General features: G+C 41.1%; 1 protein-coding gene across 5 annotated transcripts in view; it reads left to right on the plus strand.

Annotated features, from left to right (window-relative positions):
• PPIL2 (peptidylprolyl isomerase like 2) overlaps positions 1-23,537 on the plus strand; it is a 65,871-nt gene that overhangs the window by 35,895 nt on the left and 6,439 nt on the right. For all 5 annotated transcript variants that reach the window (XM_064675323.1, XM_064675326.1, XM_064675325.1 and 2 more), the window contains 4 exons: positions 4,239-4,328; positions 5,717-5,750; positions 14,048-14,165; positions 16,691-16,747. In XM_064675323.1, the coding sequence (XP_064531393.1) occupies positions 4,239-4,328; positions 5,717-5,750; positions 14,048-14,165; positions 16,691-16,747 (299 nt within the window). The remainder of the gene's footprint in view (positions 1-4,238; positions 4,329-5,716; positions 5,751-14,047; positions 14,166-16,690; positions 16,748-23,537) is intronic.

Here is a 23,537-nt window from a genome sequence, read left to right on the forward strand (position 1 = left end):
GGAAATGTCATGGGCTTCCCTCAATGAAATTCTTCCTATGCTTCTACACTGCACTTTGTGGAGCTTTTGATTTTCTTTTCCCTCTTGCTCTGAAATGTGCTCCTGGTCCGTTGGTGCACAGTGAAGTAGGGCAGTTTAAATGGCCTTCCAGAACAGTATTGCACATTGAAATGCTCTAGAAACACTTGTATGTCCAGTTTCTTTCCATGCCTTGGAGGAGGGAACAAACACTTGCACCTGATAGATGGTGATTCCTGAAACTGCTCTATTACAGTTGGCTCTGACTACACCCTAAATAAAGCCAAGCTTTTATTGCTGAGTTCTTGTCTGTGTGGTGGGTGGGCTGTGAGGACTACAGATTGAAAGGGATGGGGAGGACTGAGTTTAAACCTTACCAAATCACCTATTTATGGGTTCACACATTAGAAGGGTTGCTGAATGTACAGTTACAAGATTGAAAATGCTATATATAGATATAAAAAAAAGGGATGTAAATGGATTAAAGCTAAACAAAATCCACCTTGTATTTTAAAGGGGATCTATTTTAAAAGACTGAAGGCTTTGTTTGAAGCCTTAGAAATTTCCATCACTAGTTCATGCCTCTTAGTAGCAGGATTCTGGCATTTATGTGATAAGATGAAGGCTGTAGAATGCAATTTTAATTTGTGAGGAATGAGCTTTTCATTATTTTTGCTTTGAAGCATAGGGTTAATGAGCATGTAGCAAGGCTCCGTAGTTTAGCGCCATTACTACAGTTCATCCAATTTAGAGGGAGAAAAAGAAATAAAAGGGAAGTGGAATTAGCACAAGAAAATTATACAGATGTGGGAATGACAGCTGAATGCTTAGTGTGAAATTTCCCTTCAAGGTTCATGCACATCCTCAAGGGATGGAGCATTTTGAAATGATTAGCTCTTCACATAGTAAAGCCTTCTTCCTTGCAGTCATGGCAACGACTCAGGAGCTCCCCTCTTTTCCCATCTCCTGTACCTTGGCAACAGGAATGCTGCAGGTTTTTAATCTATTCCTGTTTGGCTCCTCAGCTGCCCAGTTCAGCTTCTGAGTTTAGGTAACTTGCAAATGTAATGACCCATTGTTACTAATGAGAAAGGAGAGCTGCAGACTGGGAAATCAGCTGGGGACATGGCTTGCTGTCACCCCTCAGGCCTTAGGATGCTGCAGGAGAGGTGAATTTTATCTGGTTTGGAGCCACCCTTGATGGCCAAATGGAACCTGGAATTGGCTTGGTTAATAACTAAGAGTGGAACAAGGTAAAGTCTGCAATTATCCTAGAAATCTGTTGTAAGCAGTCAGGGTTTTTTCTGTTTGGCTTTGGTTTTCTAAATTGTACATTCCTTTCTTTAGCGTTTTCCCTGTGTCCATGATCTCACAGTTTCCTGTCAGTTATGTTTGCACAGTCATTCTTAGAAGCAATCTCTCTTTAACTCTGAAATTTGTCTGGACCCAGTAACTGGTAGAATGGTGGTGTTTCCATGTGGAGTTACCTGCTAAGTGTGTTGGCTAAATGGAGACTTAAACCTACTTAGAAAACCATTGGGCTGTGGCCCTATTAAATAGACATATCTGTGAGCCAAGCAAAGCATTTGGGGCATCTTCTGGGATAAGTGCTCTTCTGGATTCCTGTCTCAAACCATTTATTAAAATTTTACTGCTTGTCTTGGGTGTGAATTTTCAACAGTTGAAAGACAGTTATCTGAATTCTACAAAATAAAGAGGGAGCGTAGTTGGAGCAGGTGACTCATTTTTTGTATAAATAAGGGGTTTTTTCTTACTATTTGTCATTTGGAGAGAGAAGTGTCTTTAGGCTGAAGGACATGATACAGAGACATTGTGTTCCCTTACATGGTCCCAGATTGACCTGAACAAAGGAGGATTTCTCAGGGTTATCCTACCATACTCTTCAGTCAGAAAAGCCTTCCAGAATTTTTAAATTTGTCATGTTAAGACTACCACTGCATACCCCTGGCAAGATATTGCAGTAGATGTAAAACATGGTGTTTTTCTGTCAGTAGTTTTCAGATCAGGTTGACAAGGTGGCGTTTTTCCCTTGACTTTCTTATATGTAAGTTGAAGTCACAGTCAGCAGACTAAAATAATTTCAGCCATTTCCTGCTTCATGTAAAAGGAACAGAGAGGAAGTTAGCTGTTACTGTTGAGGGCAGTTTGAGAACTGACCAGAACAAGAACAGCCAGAATTAAACAGATAGCCCGGAGCACACAGCCAGTAGTGAGGGACCAGAAACCTGCACTGCCTCCTGCACTCCTGCATTTCCAGGGCCTGGACCATCCCCTCCTTCTGCAGAAACGGTGTGGGACAAGTGGTGGGGAGGACGTTTCTGAAGAAGCAGACAGCTTTATATTCAGAGACTGTGGGTCTGACATCTTCCACGAGATCTTACACTCAAATAACAAAGTCAGGTTTGTTTATATATATTTGTCATCAGTCTTTGTATTTGGAACAAAGACTTCAAAGACTGGCCTTGTTTGTATGGTCAGTGCAGAATGTAACTTCATTACTGAGGATCTGCACCTTCCCATAAACCTCAAGCCATTTTCTCCTGCTTTGGGCAGGACAGTGCTTTAAAAAATCCCTGAAATATGCTTGGCAGTGTGAGATTTGGCAAGAACATTAACTGCTTTGAATAAATCAGATAATCTGAGCCAGATATTCTAGATCTACTGCATGATTGAAACTGGGGTTTATTACTGACTGAATGCAGACCTATTTATTTGTGTCTACTAAAAAGCACTCTAAAAGGTAATGGTAATGTTGCTAAGGAGCTGCTTACCTGCCAGATGTATCTGTGTGATGCATGAGGTGACCATGGGAACCAATTTGGTGACAATAATTGAAAGAAAACCTTGCAGTGAAATGATTATTCCATGTATACTAAATGTTTCTGCAGTTGCATTCAAAAAGCTTGTTTGTGGGAAAGAGTGTAATAGCTAGAAATCCATTTAGAGAGAAGGGTCAGCATAGGTCCTGCATAAAAAATACATTACTAGAGCTAGTTTTTTTGATGTATATTTTACAAATCGTGTTTTGAAAATAAATAGGAAATCTGTATGGGCTTATCAACTTTGTGCAAATTTAAAATGGTTTGCTGTGTATTCCTTGGGGGTTCAGTCTTTTGCCTCATTTCATTTTTTGTAAAAAATTAATTACAGGTTGCTGTATTCCCCCCAGAGAACTTATTAACTATGTCTCTCTCTCTGAAGAGTGCTTGGCTCTCATGAGATAAAGTGCCTTAGGCTAAAAGCTGCTGATTCCATTTCCGATTCATGACGAATTTTTTTAACTTATTTTTGTCCTTACTGACACTTTTCACGAGTGATAACCAATAGCACTACATTGGGATCAAGGCTGTGACATCTCCTCTGATGAAGGAAGTGTGTGCTGCACAGGTGGTTCTTCAGGGGGTGAATTTTACTTGAAAGGTTAAGTACAAAGATTGTTTTAAAGCATATGTGTTGAATTCAAAGGAAATATTTTCAAATTTACTGTAAGCATTACAATGGTAGGAAAACCTCATGTTGCTTGATATCTTTTGTTGGATATAGTTACTTAAAAGTTGCCCTCAGGATGCCACCAAAATACATAATTTGCACTGTAAAAATGAATTAGAAGTTGGCAATATATTTAGCATAATTTCTTTTTATTTAGAGTTTTGAAAACAAGTTGTCTTTTTTAGTTTTCCTGTGTTCCAGTGATTTGAATCAGTCCCATTTTTACTTCCAAGTGGTGAAGAGGACCAAATGCTTCTCTCCCAGTTAGCTTCAATATGCTCTCAGTGGAGCAGAGAAGTCAGGTTCTTTCTTACTCTGGGAAATGAGCTTTTTGCAGTGCTAGAAATCCCCCTTTGGAACAGGATTGTGATGCACTGCTGGAATTAAGTTACTTGGAAGTCTCTGAGTTTACCTGCTTTCACCATCATGATATCCACAGGGAGCTCCAGTTATGTGATTTACTATTCAACACTTCTTTGTGCTAATTGGAAGGTCTGGGTTTGATTTATTTAACACAGTGTGTTTCTCTCCAGTGTACTTTAAAAGAGCATATATTATAGAGATTTTCTGTAGACAGACTCCATCCTCTTTAAGTCCTGCATGATTGTTTCTTTGTAAGGCACAAGTGAAAAGTGATTCTTGTAAACAGCATAGTCACTAATTGATTGTCCAAAGGTCTTGCTTAATTAAAACTTCTTTTTGTCTTCCAGACACCCCGAACATGTGAAAATTTTATCAAATTGTGCAAGAAGAACTATTATGATGGGACAATTTTTCACCGATCAATTCGGAATTTTGTGGTGAGTATTGAAAAAATCCTGTCTAATACACCCAACATGTGATGTTCTGAAAAGATGCATTTACTTATTTCAGCTTTAGGTTCTTCCATGTTCGACAGCTTGAAATAGGTGTATATTAAATGTACCATCAGAACTAGGGTTGTCCTGATTTACTCAGTGTGCACTAGTGTTACTAACAATTGTCTCTGGCTCCTGTTGTCACTTGGAGCATCACTGCATTGCTTTGGCTGTTCAGACAAAGCCTTTAGGAGTCACTGCCTTGGCAGGGCTCTTGTTATCTTCCCTGAGCTGTGGGTGGGTTGTTGATGAACAGAAGGAGAGAAAGAGAGAGGGAAATGCTAATTTGGATAAGTAATACTGTGGCCTGTTGGAATCCCATTCAGATGAAACTTTAGAGAGCAGCTGAATTTCTGGTTCAGGTTGTGGTGCTTGGATACTGTCCAGTCATCCTTTCCTGAGCGTGCTCCAGCACTGGGTGCTCAGGCTTTCTTTGGGAAGGGGTTAAAGAGCACCTTGTCTTCCAGAACATTGTCTTTGGTAATGGAAGATCTCTATTTGCATAGTTACAGTCCAGGCAGTCTGGGATACAGTAGCTGCCCTGTAAGTTCCTTTCAGAAGAATTAACAACTTGATCCTGAAGGCAGAGCACATCTTTCAGGGAACATCACTGGATGTTACATTCCATCCTGTCATCCTACAAAAAGCTTTTTTTCCTTTGACAGCACTGTATATCTCAGTTCATAGTTAAACTCACAACTAAAATTGTGCTTGTGTGCTGTTAGTGTGAAACTGGCCATGGCACACTCCCTGCACGGGCATTAGAATGTGGAATATTATTTTTGTAGATCCTGCATGTGCAGTGATTAATGCATGTGATAAATTTTGTTGCTGAAAGATTGGTTTCACGTGAGGATTTTTTCTACTGCAGACAGTGAGGGGGATACAGGAAAATACAGATTCAGATACAAAAATATTCCATATTCTTTCATTTCTTGCCTTCCCTCATGTGGAGGGTTGGTGGCAAAATGTAAAGCCTTTTTTGTTCCAAAAGCAGTGCATCATCAGTTAAAAAGCAGGTTATGACCCAGCACATAATAGAAAGGATGATCTGGTTAACCCATTTGAGACTGGTTATTTTCCCTGTTTACCCACAAGAGACATATTATTTTTATAAAACTGTCATTCTGCTCTTGGATAAGCAACATAAGGGGCGACAACCAGCTGATAAAAGCAGCTCCAAATAAATAGTAATGGTTTTCTTTTTGCTGACTTGTCAACATGACACAGTATAGAAGGAAGAAAATCAAGCAACATTGGCTTTTATGGTTTGTATTTAATGTCTTTCACATGGATACATATGTAACATTGATTTGATTTTAATTCTGCAGATCCAAGGAGGTGATCCTACTGGGACAGGAACAGGTAAGGTTGGCTTTGAATCAAGTAAACTGTTTTCACTTCATGTGCTGTGTTGTTACATTTATTTCCAGACAGTTTGTAGATTAAAATTCTCTAAATGCTGTTACATGGTACATTGTGTTTACTTTAAAGGAGAGGTTTTATTGATATATGTTTATGACCATGTTGACCATGTTCAGAATTTCATTTGATGAACTCTCAAGTCTAAAGCTCAGAAACTCTTCCATGCAGAATTTTTGTTGGATTTTTGCTTCCTTTTTATTTCAGAAAATAAATAAATGAAAATTATAATGATTTTACAGCTGGCCTTCCTGGTCAAAGAACAAAGGAAGAAACACATTCATGCAAAGTTGCTTTCAAATTCAGCATTAATGAAATACTTGAGACCTGTCTCAGAATTGGTGAATGGCCAGGTACCATCTGTTCTCCCAGCTAGTTGCCTTGTAAAGCCCAAGCTGCTCTTTTTCTAACTTTTAAGGATCACTGTTAGTAAATTCTTCTGCCTGTTCTTCCTCCCTTAGCTGGAGATCTGGTAACAGTCATGTCAGGAATGGTCAGGAGACAGAGCAGCTGAAAGGTCCTCATTGCCCACCACAGGAGATGCCTCGTAATATCTCCAGTTGCTGCTATAAATTTGCTCATTTTCCACTTTCCCCTTTTATCTCCCCACTTGTGGATGTCACCAGTGTCCCCAGCTCCCTGCCTGGTCCTGGGGGGTTCTGTGCATCTTTGTTCCAGTTCATAAGTGTGTCATGTGCAAGCACTGTGTTCTTCTGTGTGTGCTCACAGGTCATCTAGAAAAGCCCTTGTTGTAGCTGGTAAATACTTTAGCTCTATTTACTGTGTAAATAATGTCAGTGTGAGTTGCCCAACAGCTCTTCTTACAGTGTATGTGATCATCAACCCTTGCAAGATATGAGACTAGTTAAAGGTTCAGTGTTTGGATGGCAAAAACCCATTAACAAGAATTGTTGCCATCTCTGCTTGGACTGTCAAAATAAATGCAATTTGAGTTTTTATAAGGAAAGTTTTGGTTCAAATCCCAAAAGACATAATTAGGAACATCTTTTAAAATGAGAAATTAAGGAGGTGTCAGGAGACAGGAGAGATTTAATAGGTTGACTCAGACACCTCTCACCCTTGCAGGGTGGAGTTCAGATCCTGCTGTGGAATCAAAATGAACTTTCTGGTGTCATTCCTGTCTCTGTTTGTGCAAATGGTCAGAAGTGCTGTAAGACAGCACAATTAACAGTTGGCAGAGGACTGGCAGTGCTGCTGCACTGAAGGTCAAGACTCAGCTCTACTGGCAAAGCCAGTAGGAAGTGAAATGCAAAAATCCTCCTACATATACACTTTAAAAAAAAAAAGAAAGTCTCATGACCTGTAGTCTTTTCCATCTTGTTTTCCTCTGTGTCGTTCTTAATTAAATACGAATATATCGCAGGCGAGATGTCTTGCAAACATCTGTCAGGACTGTTAAAGTTCTAATAAAATGAACAGTGCATGCTCAAATGGACATGAGTGTTGCAAATTTTTAGAGACTGACTGCAATTATGATAGAGTCCAAACAGTACAAATGTCTTTTTTGCAACTGAATAGTTTTTATTTCTTGAAGACAGTTGAATTTTAAGTATCTTTATTTAATCGCTTATTGAATATGATAATATCACCAGAAAATCTAAATGGACAGCGTGGTGGGCTGCTGGGTTGCTCTTGAGCTGTCATGCCTGTGTGTTTAATACTTTCTTAAATGAAGCTGCTTAGACAGTTCACAGAGTGCAAGCAGTCTGTCAGGATTTGTTCCTGACTACCTGATAGATCCAGGGCACTTGACTGGGAGGCAGAAATTTCACTTGTGTGTGTCGAGCTGTAAGAAGGTGGCCAGACCTGAGGGCCTGTCTGGCTTGATGTTCTCTCCTTGATAGTGTCTCCACAAGAGCACAGCCAGAGGAAGGTGCAGCTCAGCAGCAGAGCTGGAGCCTGGCAGATGCAGTGATGCCCTCCTGGGCTCCCCTGCTCTGAAAGGGTTGGTCCATTGGTTTGTGCCTCGTTAAGGTGATCACAGGCATTCATGTTAGGAAAGCTTGGAGTAAAGCACTGGGATTCAGTACTTTGTACCTTTTTTACCTGGGTCCTCTATGTTATTTGCAGGATAAATTCTCTTTTTTATTTCATTTGGCAACTGCAAAGAATTTCAGTATTTCTTCGATTCACCATTTCTTAGAAGGAAAAAAAAAAAGATGCATCTTTGAAGGCTAAAAAGACCATAAGATTTAGTGGTCTTTAGAAGTAAATAACTTGACTTCTGTAATATCAGAGAAGCATATGAGAGTAGAACAGGGCTTTCTTCCCAGATACTTCAGTTGGCAATAGGGAGGACTATGTGGAGGTTACCCTTTAAATGTCAATATTTTAAACTGTTTCTGTTAGGCCTTTTGTAGGAAGACTTCAGAAAAAACAGCATACTTTGTTTCTTCTTCCACACAGAACCTTCTGCCTTAACTGATGGTCTCTGGCTGAGAGGTTTGGGATTTTTTTTTTTTGCCTGGGTTTTTTTTAAAAACCCCACCTTTCCAAACTGATACAGGGAAGGTACGTTAAGCCTGTATATATTTTTCTTCTTCTGTTTATTTAATTATTCCTGTTCATTAGTTCAGGAACTAGAACAGACTTGTTCAAGTATCTTCCCACCATTTGGTTTCTGTCATCTGACATTCATCTCATGTTCAGCAGCAGGTGTCAGGTTTATGGTTGCAATACCCAGATGCTCAGATGATCACCTGCTCCACTGCCAGCTAAGGCCAGGACTGTTCATCTTCTGGGTGGGTTTGAACACACTCAGTACTACATGACATAAGGTTATGAGTCACACAGACTGCAACTGTGCTCTCAGCTCACCTGGATTAAGTGTGCTTGTGTTTTGGAAGCACTTCACAGAGGTCACAAATGCCAAGCTGGTGGTCACTGACCATCCTCTTCCATGGCTGCTCTGGCTGAACAGCCCTCTCTGTAAGCAGCTCTGATCCCTACTTTGTTCTTTGTTATTCAGCTCCCCAATGTCCTTTATGAGTCTCCTTTGGGCTGTCATAAAGTAACCGTGACCCAGCAGGAGTGTGAAGGACAACTGATTCCTGGTACTGAGCAGTTGACCTTGGGATGGAGGAGGGTGGGAATTAGCCTTGTGGTATCCAGGAGTTGAGATACCACCCTGGGAAAGGAGTGGGGAATAGTTTCCCTGTAGCACAGCTGGCAGACTTGCACTGCCAGAGTAGTCAGATACACAGTTCTGACACTGATTTTGAGGACCAGGCTCTTTTTCTACAGCCTTCAACTTAATGTTTCATAAGACCGCTGGGAGAAATTTTATTGTGCAGCAGCAGCTTATTTCTTTTCTAACAAAATAACCACCCATAGAGGCAGTATTCAGAGCAATAAGCTGAGTCATGGTCATTCTTTGTAATGATTTATTATTTGAAAATGAATTTTAGATTTGTGACGTATCTCTTTTCCTACCGTTCATAACAACATTGAACATTGTGAGTAATTCTAACTCATGGTCGTGCAAGTGGAGCAGCTGCTCTGTATTTTCAGTGTTCCAAATAATAGAAGAAAATTTGCATGTAGGAAAAATAGGTTTAATATCCTAACCCTTTTGTATGAAAAAGGGGAAACTATATGCAAAGCATTACATTTTCAAAGCAGCACAGGCATTTTTCAGCCACTGTGACTTGCAACCTGTTGGAAGATCTCATGAATCAGCCTGTGTGTGCCTCTGTCCTTTTATGAATCCTGGAGGGCACAAAGGAGGCCTAAAACAGCTGTAAAAGTCCCAAGATAAAATACCACTGGGAAATGGGAATTGCATTTTAGTTGGCAGCAAGAGCTCCTCTGAAATGTCAATAGCAAAGGGCTGTGGACAAACTCAGTCAATGCAATGTGATGTCCTAACAAAGCAAGTTCCTAAACTGTGTCAGTTGTAGAACCCCTATTCATGCCTGACTGAAGCTCAGCAAATGGGCAAGAGCAAGCCTTTTTTATCCAGAATATACTCCTTTTACATTGCAGCCCCTCTGCAAATCCTGTCACAGGTATGTGGGGTTCAGAGTACCAGGTCCTCTGAGCTGAGAGGAGAGAAGCACTTGCTGCCTGAGCTGAGGCTTTCATATTTGCAAAATGATTCCAGAATCTCACTTGGAAAGCTCTACAGAAGTGTCAGATGTTATTATGTACCTCGTTGTTCCAAATGACAAGAAGAAAATTACAGAAAGTAAGCCATCATTTTTGTGAATCAGAGCCCTCCCACTTCCTTACCACTGCTTAGCAATTTTTATGCCAGAAAAAGGAAGGATTTATTTAAAATCACAACTGTCATGAATGATGATTCCCAGCCCACACCTGGCTTTTGGAATGCTACATTTCTGAAGCTTTAGGTGCATCTCTCAGCTTTTTGCAACAAAGTTGTACAAATTCTGTGATTTTACCTCATAAAATTTTTGAAAATACCTTTAGTAGAAACAAAAACTACCAAAGAGTAATCTGGTTTAGTTCAAAAGATAATCTGAAAATGTGGCTTTTTTCTAGAGAGTGGCTTAATGTGTGATTGCTTCAGATGTCAGTTCAGATCTGTTCACCTGTTCACTGTCAGCACAAGGTGCAGCTACGAGACTGAGTTACTAACCACACTTCAGCACAAGCTATTTTAGGTACATTAAGTATATTAAGTACAAGTATCTTGCCACTCTGGATAGCCATGGAAATTATTAATATTTTTTAAGAGTTGTGTGGTCTGTCTTGTTTCATCTCTGTGAGAATGAGTTAAACGCCTCTTTAATTTAAGAGAAGGGTTTTTTTAGTGAAAAACATGTGGAATTGTCTCCCAGCTTCCTTCAGATTTGAACCTGGGGTATCTGAGTAGGCATGTGATTTTTGTTCTACCAAATTGTACAAAAGCTCTTTCTGGCTCCTGAAGACTTTGGCGTTGAACACGTTCAATGCTGTTGAAGGCCAGTGGGTTTCTGTGGCTGCTCTCAAGCCCATTTCCAGCTTGTGCACGCAGGAGATCCCCGTGGGGGGTGTAGGTACTCCCAGCACCAGTCCAGCCAGTGGCAGTACCTGTTGGGGCCATGGCTGCTGCCATGAGAACTCCTCTGATCTTCAGCACAGAAGCCCCCTGAATTTTTTTCCAGCACTTTTTGTAATAGGATCTCAGAAACATTTGCAAGTCCAGTAGGCACCACAGATAATCTAGTGCCCAGCAGATAATCTTATCAGGAGTAAGCTGAGAGGAAGGTGAGGTGAGGGGCAGTGCTGCCAGCTGGGCATCCAACACCCAGAGGAAATTCCTGTTTTCTGTGGGCTTTGCTTGTAGGTGCTGCATCAGTGTTGGGCTGAGGGGTTTGCTGTGTCCTGACCCCGTGTCTGCTCAGCAGTGATCCGGGTGTGCTCGGAGGAAGATTTGGGGAATATAAGGGGGAGCCTCCTCTCTTTCTGGCACATTCTGGGAGTGTAACATGAGAGGGCAGGAGCGTCTCTCACCTCCCCTGTCTGCATCCATCCTGCTTTCAGGAAACTAAGAAAATGGCACAGCCACACTCCCAACTGTGTTGAGATTAAACACAGTCAAATCTGCTAGATACTTCCCAATACCTCATAAATATTATTATTAGGTTTGGAGGCTGTGAGTGATTTTCCCAAGGTTACACTGAGATCTAAAATGTAAGAATGTGAAATCCCTGTTGCAGCCCCCCTAACTGAGCATTAGGCACTGTGCTGCCATGGCACTAGACTGATGAGGGGTCTGCACTTAAATCTTCACAGGGAAAGTAATGCTGGGTTTCAGTAAGTAAAAAAATACATGTGTGCAACTTGCCATCTTCTGGTTTGCTCGGTCTAGTCCTGCTTCAAGCAGATACTTGAAGCCTGGAACAATTCCAGAGGTTAGCAGGAGTTTGACAAAAAGCACGTTCAGGCTATTTGGGATTTTCATTTTTTTTTTCTTTAAAAAAAAAGGAAAATCCCAAAGTATTCTCCTTAAATAAAAAAAAAAAAGTATTCTCTTTAAATTATTAAAAAACCTGAAACAAACCAACAACAAAATCCCCAGGCCATGCCTGCACTGCTGTCTGAGTGCCTTTGCAGTGTCTCCACCACCCTTTGCCAGTCTGTGCTGCCTGGTCTCCACAGACACTTCAACTCTGTCCTTCAGAGGATGTCTGGCCTTTTAGGCACATTCTGCACAGGCCATTCCCATTCTTGCTGCAGCTCCTGGGCAGTCAGAATTAGCCTAGCAAACAGCTGTATGGCAGACAGAGAGGGAAGCAGGGGCTGGATCTCATGCTGTGACTATCTGCTAAAATATTAGCCCTTACCTGCAGAGAACTGGGATGCACCAAAGTTAGCCTTCACACACGAGATTAATTCTGACCTGCAGTGCATGATCCAAAAGGAAATTATACAGAAATAAATATTCCAAACCCTAAAGATCATGGCTCATTACTCCTGTCTGCAGGCTCTTGGGTCTGGTTGGTGGTTGTGCCAGAAAGAGAGAGAGTCTCTGTCATTCACAGTTTTTCTCTTTCCTTTTGAATAGTTTTTCTGACTGGTGAAGGCTTTAGGCTTGATTCCAGTCTCTTTCAGCAGGCTGACAAAGCTGTAATTCCAGCATGGAATTACATTCCCTGCATACTGGAAGCATTTGAAGGGTGTAGTGGACTCACAGGTTTGGCCAATTGCTGCTGTGTCCCATCTCAACAGGTTGTGCTCATGTCCTGTATCCTCTGAAAACTTCAGCCAGCACAAACTCCTCTAGAGCTGGCTGCAGCTGGACTATATGCTTGTCATCCACTACTGGAAAAGATTGGCATATGGGATCAAGCTGATATAATTTAGCTAATCTTAAAATATTCAGTAGCCAAGGGTTGTGGAAGTAATCACTCCTCTACCCTCGATTACAGAAAATCCCTACAGGGTTTGTCCCCTTTTGCCACCTCTTGTCAAGTTGCAGAGCAGGCAACACTCAACTCTATTAATAAATCTTTTGAACATGATTAATTGGGTTTTTAAGCGGGTCAGTTTCTTCCAAAATCTCACTTACCCAGTTCCACTCTCAGCTGTCCAGATGTGATGCCTTGTTTTCATGGTATCATCTGAAACTCTTTTCTCATTTAATGCACTCTTGTGATTTTTTTGGATGAGGTTTTCGGTAGGAGGCTGTTCCCTTCCTTGGTTTTATTTGCTCTTGCCTGTGCAGCCGTGTCATCAAACTGCTTCTGTGTGTTCCATGTGCAAATGGCCATTGAGCACCACAGATCCTTTACTGACCTCCTGCTGCACCAGTGATACACTTACTCCAGAGGATTCTTGAGCCTGTTTTGCAGATGGACCAGTCATGCTGTCTGTTTGGATAGTTTTGTTTGTTTTATTTTTAATACTGTCCTAAGGTGAAATATTTTTCATGGTTTGTCAAACAGGATTATGGATTTGACTGTAAAACTATGACTCATCTCAGCCTTCGTTTTTCTTATTAAGAATGATCCTGGTGGAAAGTGCAAATGAAAATGTCAGATCTGTCATAAATAATGTAAAAATGACAGCCAGGGGGAGAGCTCTGCCAGACCCTCTCTCTGTCCACAGTCACAGAAAAGAAATCAGTTTTGGAGGGCTGTGACTGGGGTTTGTGCAGTTTTGTCATCCTTTTGACTTCATTGCATTTAAGTGCTCACATCATCCAGGTATCTAGTCCAAATATCTAATTTATGCCTGTTATTTTGGAGGACCATGTGTCATCATTCCTGATTGTTTAGCTGGAAATCAAGCATTTGAGCTTATAGCTCCTGTGCTTAGTTGATTCTATGAATGCATTTCATCTCCCTGATATTTTATTTCTGGAAGCAATGCTATATCCAGGGTGCAATTAAACTAGTAATTCTTTGCTCTGTGTTTTGTCAGAAAGCCAATTTTAAAGATTTAATGTCTCAAAGGAGAAAAATGATGGTGGACCAGCAGTAAAAAATGAAATCCTTGACAGTTCTTCAGCACAGGACACATAAGGCTGTTGATAAGCAGTGTGCTCTGTTGCAGCTGATAGTGTGAGGCACAGAATTTGGTTGCCAGTTGCAAACATCAGATTTCAAGGTCGAGCTCAAATACTGGCCTAGCAATAGGGGTGAGGTAACAGTGGATGACACAGGTGGTGATCCAGGTGCTGGAAACCTTGAGTTTAATGTCAGTGCCTGTTACAAAACACAGTGGGGAACTAATGAAAACAAACATTATTCTTCTGTCGTCTTTTCTCTTTTAAGGAGGAGAATCTTACTGGGGAAAACCTTTCAAAGATGAATTCAAGCCCAATTTGTCCCACACAGGACGTGGTGTTCTTAGTATGGCAAATTCAGGACCCAACACAAACAAATCACAGTTGTAAGTAGTCACTTGCTTTTTATGCTTTATTGTTTCCCTCTGGACATTGTGTCTTACTCTGTTAAGAAAACAAATGACATTTTATGAGCTACTCTTTAAAATTCAGTCAAGTGAAATATTCTGTCGGGTGCTGCATGTTCCAGTCAGGGCTACAGCTGCTCTTACCAATCTAAGAGCAAAGTGAAGCATGGCAATAAGACCCAGAGATTTATTATATCATCAGTAATTTGTCTTTTCTGGTTTTATAATTTGAAGTTTTTGTTTGTTTTTGTCAGTGTCCGTCCCCCCAGTGTTACCCCTGTAAGATCATACCTATTCACTCTGTTTAAGTTTAACCCTGTATTGAACTTTTTGAAAGGGCTTAATGAAATGAAACATACACTCTATGAAAATGTTACTTCTTTTTAGTCACCTGATAAAGAACAGTTCTGCTCTTTTGAAATGTTTAAACCCAGACATGGCAAAGTGCACAATCTGGGATTGATAATAACTTGTTTTTCAATGTACAAAAGCAGAATGAGGACTAAAATGAGGAAAAAATGCATAAAAAAGCAGAAAGTAACACCAAGGAAATGTAAAGATGCTGAAGTTGTAATAGCCTTGTTTGTGTGTAACATTAATATGGGTGTTTGCCTGCCATCCTTTGAAAATGTCTCTTTGAGCCAGCTATTTATTGGTTGCTCCAAAGTTGTTCTTTAATCGGGAGCAGCAGGAGAGTGAGAGAATGTGTGTGTGTGTGTGTGTACAATACTGTGTCTTGGGACTGAAGAGGAAGGGAGGGGGTTCTTGGTGTTGGTCTTCATGATAGTAAATGTTATTATGGCTTATAAACTCTGCAGCAGTGTGGTTTGCTTTAATTCAACACAAGTGCTTGTCTCAGGGCCTTTAATAGGCTTACTCGCATTCTTCAGGCTGAGCACGTGTTGGGCAGTTTGCAGGATCAAGTTGCTGTACAACTTATTTTGGATTTGAATGTTGTTGCCAGCACTCAGGTGCTAAATTATGGGAGAGCAGAGACTTATTTCTTCTTTTCTTTAAAAAAAAAAACAAACCAGGGATTCTAGAAACAGAAGTTACAGAGATCATGAGTGGTGTGCCATATTGAGTCACATTTGCTGCTGTAAATGTGATTGTATGTTCTCCTAAAATTTGCAAATGTAATATGAAATTCCTTTATATGTAACTCCTTAAGAGACTCCAGCTGCCCATATTTATAAAGCTTCCTGGGCATCCCTGAGACACTTCTGACAAATGCTGTGGCCTTGGGAACTGCTGAATAGCTTTCCCCATAGGTGACAGGCAGTGCAGGGCAGAGGGAGCTGTGTCCCCTCTGCAAGGTGATGCTTCAGTAATGCTCAGGACTTCTCCTCTGGGGTCATCCCAAATTAATTCTGTTATCCTTAATTTTATTTTGACTGGAAGTAATGAATTAGAAGCTTTCTCTGTATATTTGCTACTGCTCAGATTTATTTTTATTACAATGCTACATAACTGACCACATGATGTATTTAAGTATTGGATATCCAGGGATAAAGTGGTGCCCTGTGTAGGAGTTTGCATCCTGTACAGCATCTCAGTGCTTTCCTCCATGTCTTAATAGATTGTCTGGCACATTACAGCCCCTCCTATTTGCAGTCATATAACTTCCTGAGGCAGTTGCTTATATGGAAAAGTGTTTTTGGAATGCTTATATATTTTTAGCTGTCTCTTATGTGGTGCAACAGATGGGGACAGGGAGGAGAGCCAGCACTGCATGTCCAGCCAAGGCGGGCCATTGTGGTCTGCAGAGCTCAGTGTGGAAACCTCTGTCTCACACACTTGTAGGCCAAGTTTTCCAAAGAAGCATCAGGCTTTAGAGAGAGGTTTTAGTAGTAAAGATTGCTTTGAATTTGTAATTTAGTTCCCATGATAAAGTCTAAGAATACAGCCCCCAAAATTAAAAGTCCAGTTAATTAAAAATCCACGCTTCACAGGTTTTCATTACTTTGGACACTTTGGAGTATTATTCTGGGGTATTTGTGTCTGAAGCACAAGTTTGCTCTTTGTCCAGAGGAGAAATGGATCACCAACAGGCCAACTGAAGGGAAGTGCAAAAAGTAAATATCCAAAAAAATGAAATTTCCACTGGCAGAGACTGTTGTGCCGTGTAACTGTGTCTGCTGGACACAGCTCCCTGTCGTGCATGTCTCCCTGCCTTGCATGAGCTTCCCAGAGCCTGCGTGGCCAAGGAGGCAGATGCTCAGATTAATCTTGGACTTGGTGCAAGGCCCCATGGTTGGAATATTCTTTAGGGATAAAGGTATAAACGTGAGAAGTCAAAACTCCAGAAATCCAGGATGAAACCCCCAAAACTGAGGAGTTAAAGGATGTTTTGTCAGCGGGCCTCCCAGAGAGGAGCCAGAGAGGGAGGGGGGCTTATTTTTCTCCAAGAGCTTTTCCATAAACTTTCTGTTTTTAAGCATCCCTGGCTGTTGTTGAGGGTCAGTGGGACAATATGGTAACTGTTATGTCTTTATTCTTTCCAGCTTCATCACATTCCGCTCTTGTGCGTATCTGGACAAGAAGCACACAGTTTTTGGAAGGTAAGTGAAGGATATGGGCAGCAGTACAGCAGATGTGCTCTCCTGTGTGTCTGAAGCCTAAGGAGAAGAATCTGGTGACTCTTGTAATTGAACTGGAGCCAAATCCTAGCTCACAGTGCAGTTCTTCTGGGCATGAGTAGGTGGCCAACATGGCATCAGTGCCAGTCATCAGACCCTGCCTTTTTTCCTCCTTCCATCCCTGTAAGTTGCCTTACTTCCCTGGAGGGTGGCCCTCCAGGAGTCATGAACACAGGAATGAACCATATTAATATTTGTGCATGGTAATTGCTGGGACACAGGAGATTACCTCTTCAATACTGCTTCATCCTCTTGTAGGCCATCAACTGGAAAATTAGTCATGACAGGACTACTCTTCATCATGGCATAGAACATAGAGCTTCTGCATAGATTAGGTCTTTTGGTCCATTTTGTTCTTTTTTGTCCTTTTATTCCTGACAGTTCTCATTGGTATAAAATCTGTATGTGTGTGTATGTACATACATATGTGTGTATGTACATAAAGATATTACCAATGCCCAAACAGTGAGGGAACTTCATTCCTTATAAAGAAGTCTCTTCTGAAAGTCTTTTCCAGTGAAGCCCTCACATGAGGGCAAAGTTTGTTCTTTGCTTGCTCTGCTGCAGGTACCTGGTATTTACCAAGCCAAGCACAGTGTTCTAAAGCATCCCCAGGAGCAGGAAGAGGGGGAATGTTGCTGACCTGCTGCACTGGTAGTTCCTGAGATTCTTACAATCTTTTTAAATGGAGATCTGCTTTGTTATTCTTTTCACAGTTTTATCCGTTTGGAAGTCAGCAATTGAAAATAAAACCATGTGCTGTTTACTTTGATTGGATGTCATGCAATTGTGCTGTACAGTGACAGTGATATATATAATCCCATCTTCCCTGCCTGCAAGTTCTTGAGGCAGCAAATGCTTCATTGCAGTGGCACTTTGTTTTAGTGCTGTTAGTTCCAATACTGATTCTTCAATAATTGCACCCTTGAAAATGTATTTCTTTTTTTCTTTCTCAGGTGTGTCCTAGAAAAATTCAAAGTTCCCTTGTCTTTTGGTGAAAGCAGATAAATAAGGCAAATGCCAACACCAAAAGCTGAGAGCCAGTATATTCTTGGAGGAGTTACCTTACCTAGATCTTGAGACTATTTCACTTAAGCTACACTTTGAGTCCACCTTGCAAAAATCCCTTCAAATCCCATACAGTAATGCTGTTAACCTGAGCTGGCCACCTCATCAAATAGTATTTGGGTTAGGACAGCTCAGCTGAAAAGGTGCCTGTTCTTAGTTCTGCATGCAGCCTGGCTCCAGGGAGCACACTGGATAGTCCTGCAGTGTCTTTGCTGTGCTTCCCCAGGGCTCCAGTTCTCCCCTAATTCACCAGGAAGGAATGTGGGGAGCAGCTGAGCTCCCTGGGGTGCAGGGAGGGTGCTCCCAAAAGCCTTTGCACCGGCTGATACCTCGAGTACCTTATGAGCAAAATAGCTCAGGTGATGTTTCACACTGTACACTGCCCTTTGGAGAGGAATTACTTCAATCCAAGTAAATCTGGTTAAGTGTCTATAGCAGAGATTTTTGCAGTTTTAGCAAAGACTGTCTTAATTTGTGAATTGTCTTTGTGACTGCAGAAATCTGAGCTTAGGTGCCAGAATAAAGAAGTGGTACTGCTTTCTCAGCACTGCAAATATTTTTAGCTGAAATATAATGGAAAAACTTTATAAAAAATGTTGGTTTGGAATCACGTTTGGCTCCCTGCATGAAAACTGGGTGACATCTTCCTATGAACACAGAGCAGGTGAATTTTACTCTGGTCTCACTTGCACGTAAATAAAGATTAATTCAAAGAATGTAAAAAATTAAGATACTGGGATATATGTATTCCAATCACTCTATATTAATCTACAAATTGAATTCTTGAATAATCAAATTTACCTAAAAATGTAATATAAAAGGTTGATGTGTGTAGCTCTTAAGATCTATATTCTGTCATCAAAATCCTTCAGCTCTTTTTACCTGCATTGTTTTGAAAAGCCATAGAAGAAGATGCCAGAGATTGTACCTCTAGTGAAACTTCAGCTTCAGTTTGCTATTTTAGATCCTGAGTGATTCTGGGATTTGGTGACTGTATCTGATCTTAGACTGTATAGTACAATAATAATGTCTGGGAAGCATATCTAGGAATAATATCTAGGTTTAAGAACAGAATGAACCCATGAAATCAGGATTCTTTGTTTCCATCAATGTTAAATTGGATTGTCTTGACTGGATGCTTACTGGCCTGTTGTGACTTTCATATAGATTTGAGGATTACTTATTTCAGTTAATATAAAAACCTAAATACTCTGCTCTGACCTGTACCCTCAGCTATTCCTGTGTGGCTCTGGTTCCTGTTAATGTCACATAGGTGTCTTGGAGAGCACAATTTGATCTGTTTGTAATTTGTATAGAACTTTTCAGCAGGTTTTCCATACTTCAGAGAACAAAAAAGAATGAAAGAGCAACCATTCCCCACTCCTTTCTTTGTTTTTTTTTGCTCCTGTGTGGGATGGAACACTGCTGGTTTCTTCTCTGGAGCTGTATCTTATTCATGTCCCCACTGGTTTGAAACACAGTTTTTGCATGGGGTCAGATATTAGTGTTGGAGGTTTGGCTGTTGTTTGGAAAACACCCCGGGTGTGGGCAGTGGGGCTGTGAGAGGGGACGTGTCTGGCTTGGGGCAGGGGGATTTTGAGTCTCAGGAGAAGGGGGCAGCTGGAGGACAGGGCAGGCATCGTGTCATGGTTGTGCTGCTCACCATGGCAGTGATGAGGATGGGTGTACTGAAAAGAAAGGAGATAGTCTGGCGTGGATGGGGAGCAAAAACAAAGGCAGAGTGAAAGAAGAATGCCTTCCCTTGGAGCCTGCATGGATTTCCTGCTTAGCAGAGCTGCCTAGATTAAATTAGTAATTACCATTTCTAGTAATTACTATTTCTCCTGACTTAGAGAATGATGTAAAATTAACATGAAAACTAACTGGTGGCGTTTCTGGGCTTCTAGCTTGCTGGTAAGAGGTTTAATTTAGAAATTCAAATCATGTAAACCAACCAACATGCATTTGCTCTGCACAGAGTGGATGAGAAGCATTTGCAGGGGCTGAACTGCTGCATGGGGAGGGTCCTGCCTGCTGCTGCCCTGGGCTCTGGGGGGGGCTCCTTCTTACCCTTGCCTTGCTACAACTGGGAGTTCAGCTGTGCTGTGATCTGCATGAGCTACAGGAACATTACAGCCAAAACAGCAGAGAGGCTCAGGTTCCTGTCTGCTGTGCTTCATGCAATTTAGATGCAAGCACATCCCATCCATGTTGTTAGTATGTTTTCTGTTTTTCCAATGTCCTGCAGCTTCTGTGGATCAGAGGCCTGCTACATTTACCCTTTATAAGCAGACTTAGAAACAATCTCTGTCCCTGAGAGCTGTGTAAGCAGAAAAGAGACTGCATATAGATACAGGGAAGTTGTGACAATGACCCATTTCAGTCTACCTTCCACCAACAGTTTACACTTTTTTCAGAAAAAGAAACCCTCAGGAAAAAGTTAAATTGCTTTGTGGATGTTTTTTGGGAGCCTGTTCCAAAGCTGAAGAGACATATTAAAAAGTGCATGTTTCAAATAATAGTGGAAGGTGTTCAACAGGAGGAGAAAAATGCTTTTGGAATTTTGGGTGAGATTTAGGACAAGCAGAGCACGGTGGACTTGAAAATGAAGTCAAATTGGAGGCATCAGTCAGTAGCTGACATTCACTCAGCTTAGTCTTCTCTTTTCTTCCCTTCTCCCCTTGCCAGATGCTTTTGTGGAAGAGAGTTCTTCCCTTGGATCAGTATCACTCTGTATTAAGTATTCCTTAACCTCTTTAATGCTTTGTACTGCCATTCTGTAGAATGGGGCAGTGAAAGTAACTCTTGTCCTCTAAAGTAATTATCTCCATAAAACAACTGCCAGGCGTCATTCGGTTAGCCAGGTAGGGTTAAATAACAGTGTCTGGTTCCACTTGCAACATTCCCTGTATGGTTTGAATCAGTGAATCCCAATGGCTTCTAAGCTGGAAAACTCATGTTCTTCTTGCTCTTCTGCTTTAGTACAACTGAAGAGTGGAGAAATCGTGTGACAGCAGAAGAGCTGATTCTGTGTAGGAGCCTGACCTAATTTTGCCCTGCAGAGTCTGCTCCCCAGACACTAGGATAGGAGGGAAGAGCGAGGTGGGAAGAGAAGCCAGGCCTCCTTTGGAAGCTGTGGCTGTGGTCTCCTGCAGCACACCAGGACTGGGCTGTTGGAGCTGCATGAGGGCTGCTGTCATGTCCAAAACAGTTGTATTGTCTCTGGAGAGGGACCTGTGCCAAAGCAGGGAAGTCCTTGTGTGCCAGGTTCTTCTGTTGAGTCTAGTTTCAAAAAGATTTTTCCAAGTTGTTTGACTTTTTCAGCACCCTTTATTACCACGTCTCACCTGCTAGATTAAGCCCTTATGAGAGATGGAGATATTTTGGCTGCATTCTTGTTGCAGGTTGGAATTGCACCCTCCACTGCAGATTGAGTGTGTGCATAGAAGACATTTTGTCCCAGCTGTACGTGTTTGTGCATGTATGTACTGTTCTCTGTGTGTGTATATAAATATATGTTCTCCTTTTTATAAAAATAACCCTAAGGGCAGAATGTGTTTACACATACAGCAATGTTTCTTTCTGGTTTCTGTTTCTAGTTCAAAGCACTTTTTTAAATAGTCCAGACATTGTTGTTTTATCATCCTCTGACCAGGAAACTATCGTCCTGGACTGCTGCCATCCCCAGCACTGCATAAGGCTTGATTCCTATAATTCTTTTCTAAACAAAAGTATGAGAAATAGGTCCCCATGAGGGAGATGCACTCCTCTCTGGGGGCAGCATTGGCTGGTGTCCAGTGAGACCTTCCCTGGCACATTGCACATGGACAGAGCTTGCTCCAGATATTCCACCTACACCAATGTCGTGCAAAGACATTGGTGGTGGTTATGAAGCAAGGTTACCAGGTTACATAAAGGAGCCCTGACAGGAAGGAAGATTTTAATAACATATCTAAATGTGAAATGAAAGATATCCAGTGCTGACTTACCCAGTTTTCAAGAAAACAGAATTGCATGATTAAGGGCAGATTTTTGTTTTCATTCCTATGCTAGCAGAAAAAAAAACTAAATGTGCCTACCTTGTCATTCATGCTTAGATGTAATGCAACATTTATCAAGCTCCTCTAAAAATACAAGCTGTCTCAGGGATGCTGAGCTAAATATATAGTTGAGATCATCCTTTCTCTGTTCAGTGTCTCCTGGAAGCACACAGCAAACTCTCGGTGTCACTGGTTGTTCTAATGTAAGTGGTGTCTTGAAGGTGTTACCCTTTCCCCTGTAGCATGTCATCTGAACATCTGTTTAAACCTCACTTAGTCAATGTAGGACAAACCATGTGTGGCACCTTATAAAAGGAATAGAGCCAGAAGCAGAGGAAAACACTAAATTTGTTTCTGCCTTCTCCCTTCCCTGCTGGCTCCCAGCTTGGCAGAAATGACACTGCATGAGACAGGTCAGCACAGGGAACTGTCACTCTCTGTGTCACACATTTAGGACTTGAAAAGACTATAAAAGGATATTAGCTGGACTTCTGGAGTCTGCATTTTCTTTTATTGAAAATGATGTATAGAGTTCTTTGAATATTAGAATAATATTAAGTAATGACTCTCTCTTTAGCGGTTTGGGGTTTTTTTAATGTTTTTATGTACTGATCTAATGGTTTTTTCTACATATAACTTGTATGGGCTTTTTTCTTGGCAAGATGTCCATGAACTTTTCTTCTTACACTCAAAGTATGTGTTATGGGACAGGCAAGGAATCCCCAAAACTTCTCTGGTGTGTTTGTTTCCTCATTCTGTGAGGAGCAGTTGCTGTAAGTGATGCCAGTGCAAGGGCTTTGACACATTACATCTCATCAAACTGATTTTAGTGCTGCAATGTAACATCATGAGATTTGACAATAACAACATGCAACGTTTCAAGAGCTTGCATGTACATTGTCTCTCTGCTTAGATCAGAGGAAAGCTTGGAAAAGCCTTTACAGTTTGAGACCTTAAGTTGAAATACTCAATTTTTTTGCATCCACCTATGACTGCCTTGGTTAGTGTGTAGTTCAGTTTTACAGGATGGGTCATGTTTGCTGTCAGATCTTGTCCTTTTTGGATATTAATTTTTAGTGATGAAACACCAGCTTGATCCTGACAAAGCTCCCAAGTGCTCCCTGAACAAAAGTGACCAGTAGATTATTTCCAGTGCCTCTGGTCAGAGCTCTCTCCTCTCAGCTGGTGGTTTGTATTCAAATCAGGTTTTATTTTTTACTGGTATTATGGCAGTGTCTAAAGACATTAACCTATATTGAAAGCTGATTGTGCTGACACTGTAATACACATAGAGATACAATCTGTGCAAAATGTTGGAGAATGCAGGGGTGTAAAAAACTAAAAGCAATTTTCCATTTGTGAGACAAGAAGTGAAGAAGGAAAGAGAATGACATGCTCTGCAGGCATAACAACTTTGTCTTATTCCCCCTTAGCCCTTTACAATCACATCAAAATAGACTGTTTAGGTCATTTACTGATGACCTGTGAATGCCATGTCTATCACAGCCTTTTAAAACATACAAGTGACAAAATATTCCCAATAAATTTTAATTAGCATAGAGACTGAAGATCTGGGAGCATCACCAAAATGCATTAGACCTACT

Source organism: Pseudopipra pipra, chromosome 18 (assembly GCF_036250125.1).
Source record: "Pseudopipra pipra isolate bDixPip1 chromosome 18, bDixPip1.hap1, whole genome shotgun sequence".
In the NCBI taxonomy this organism is placed as follows: Eukaryota; Metazoa; Chordata; class Aves; order Passeriformes; family Pipridae; genus Pseudopipra; species Pseudopipra pipra.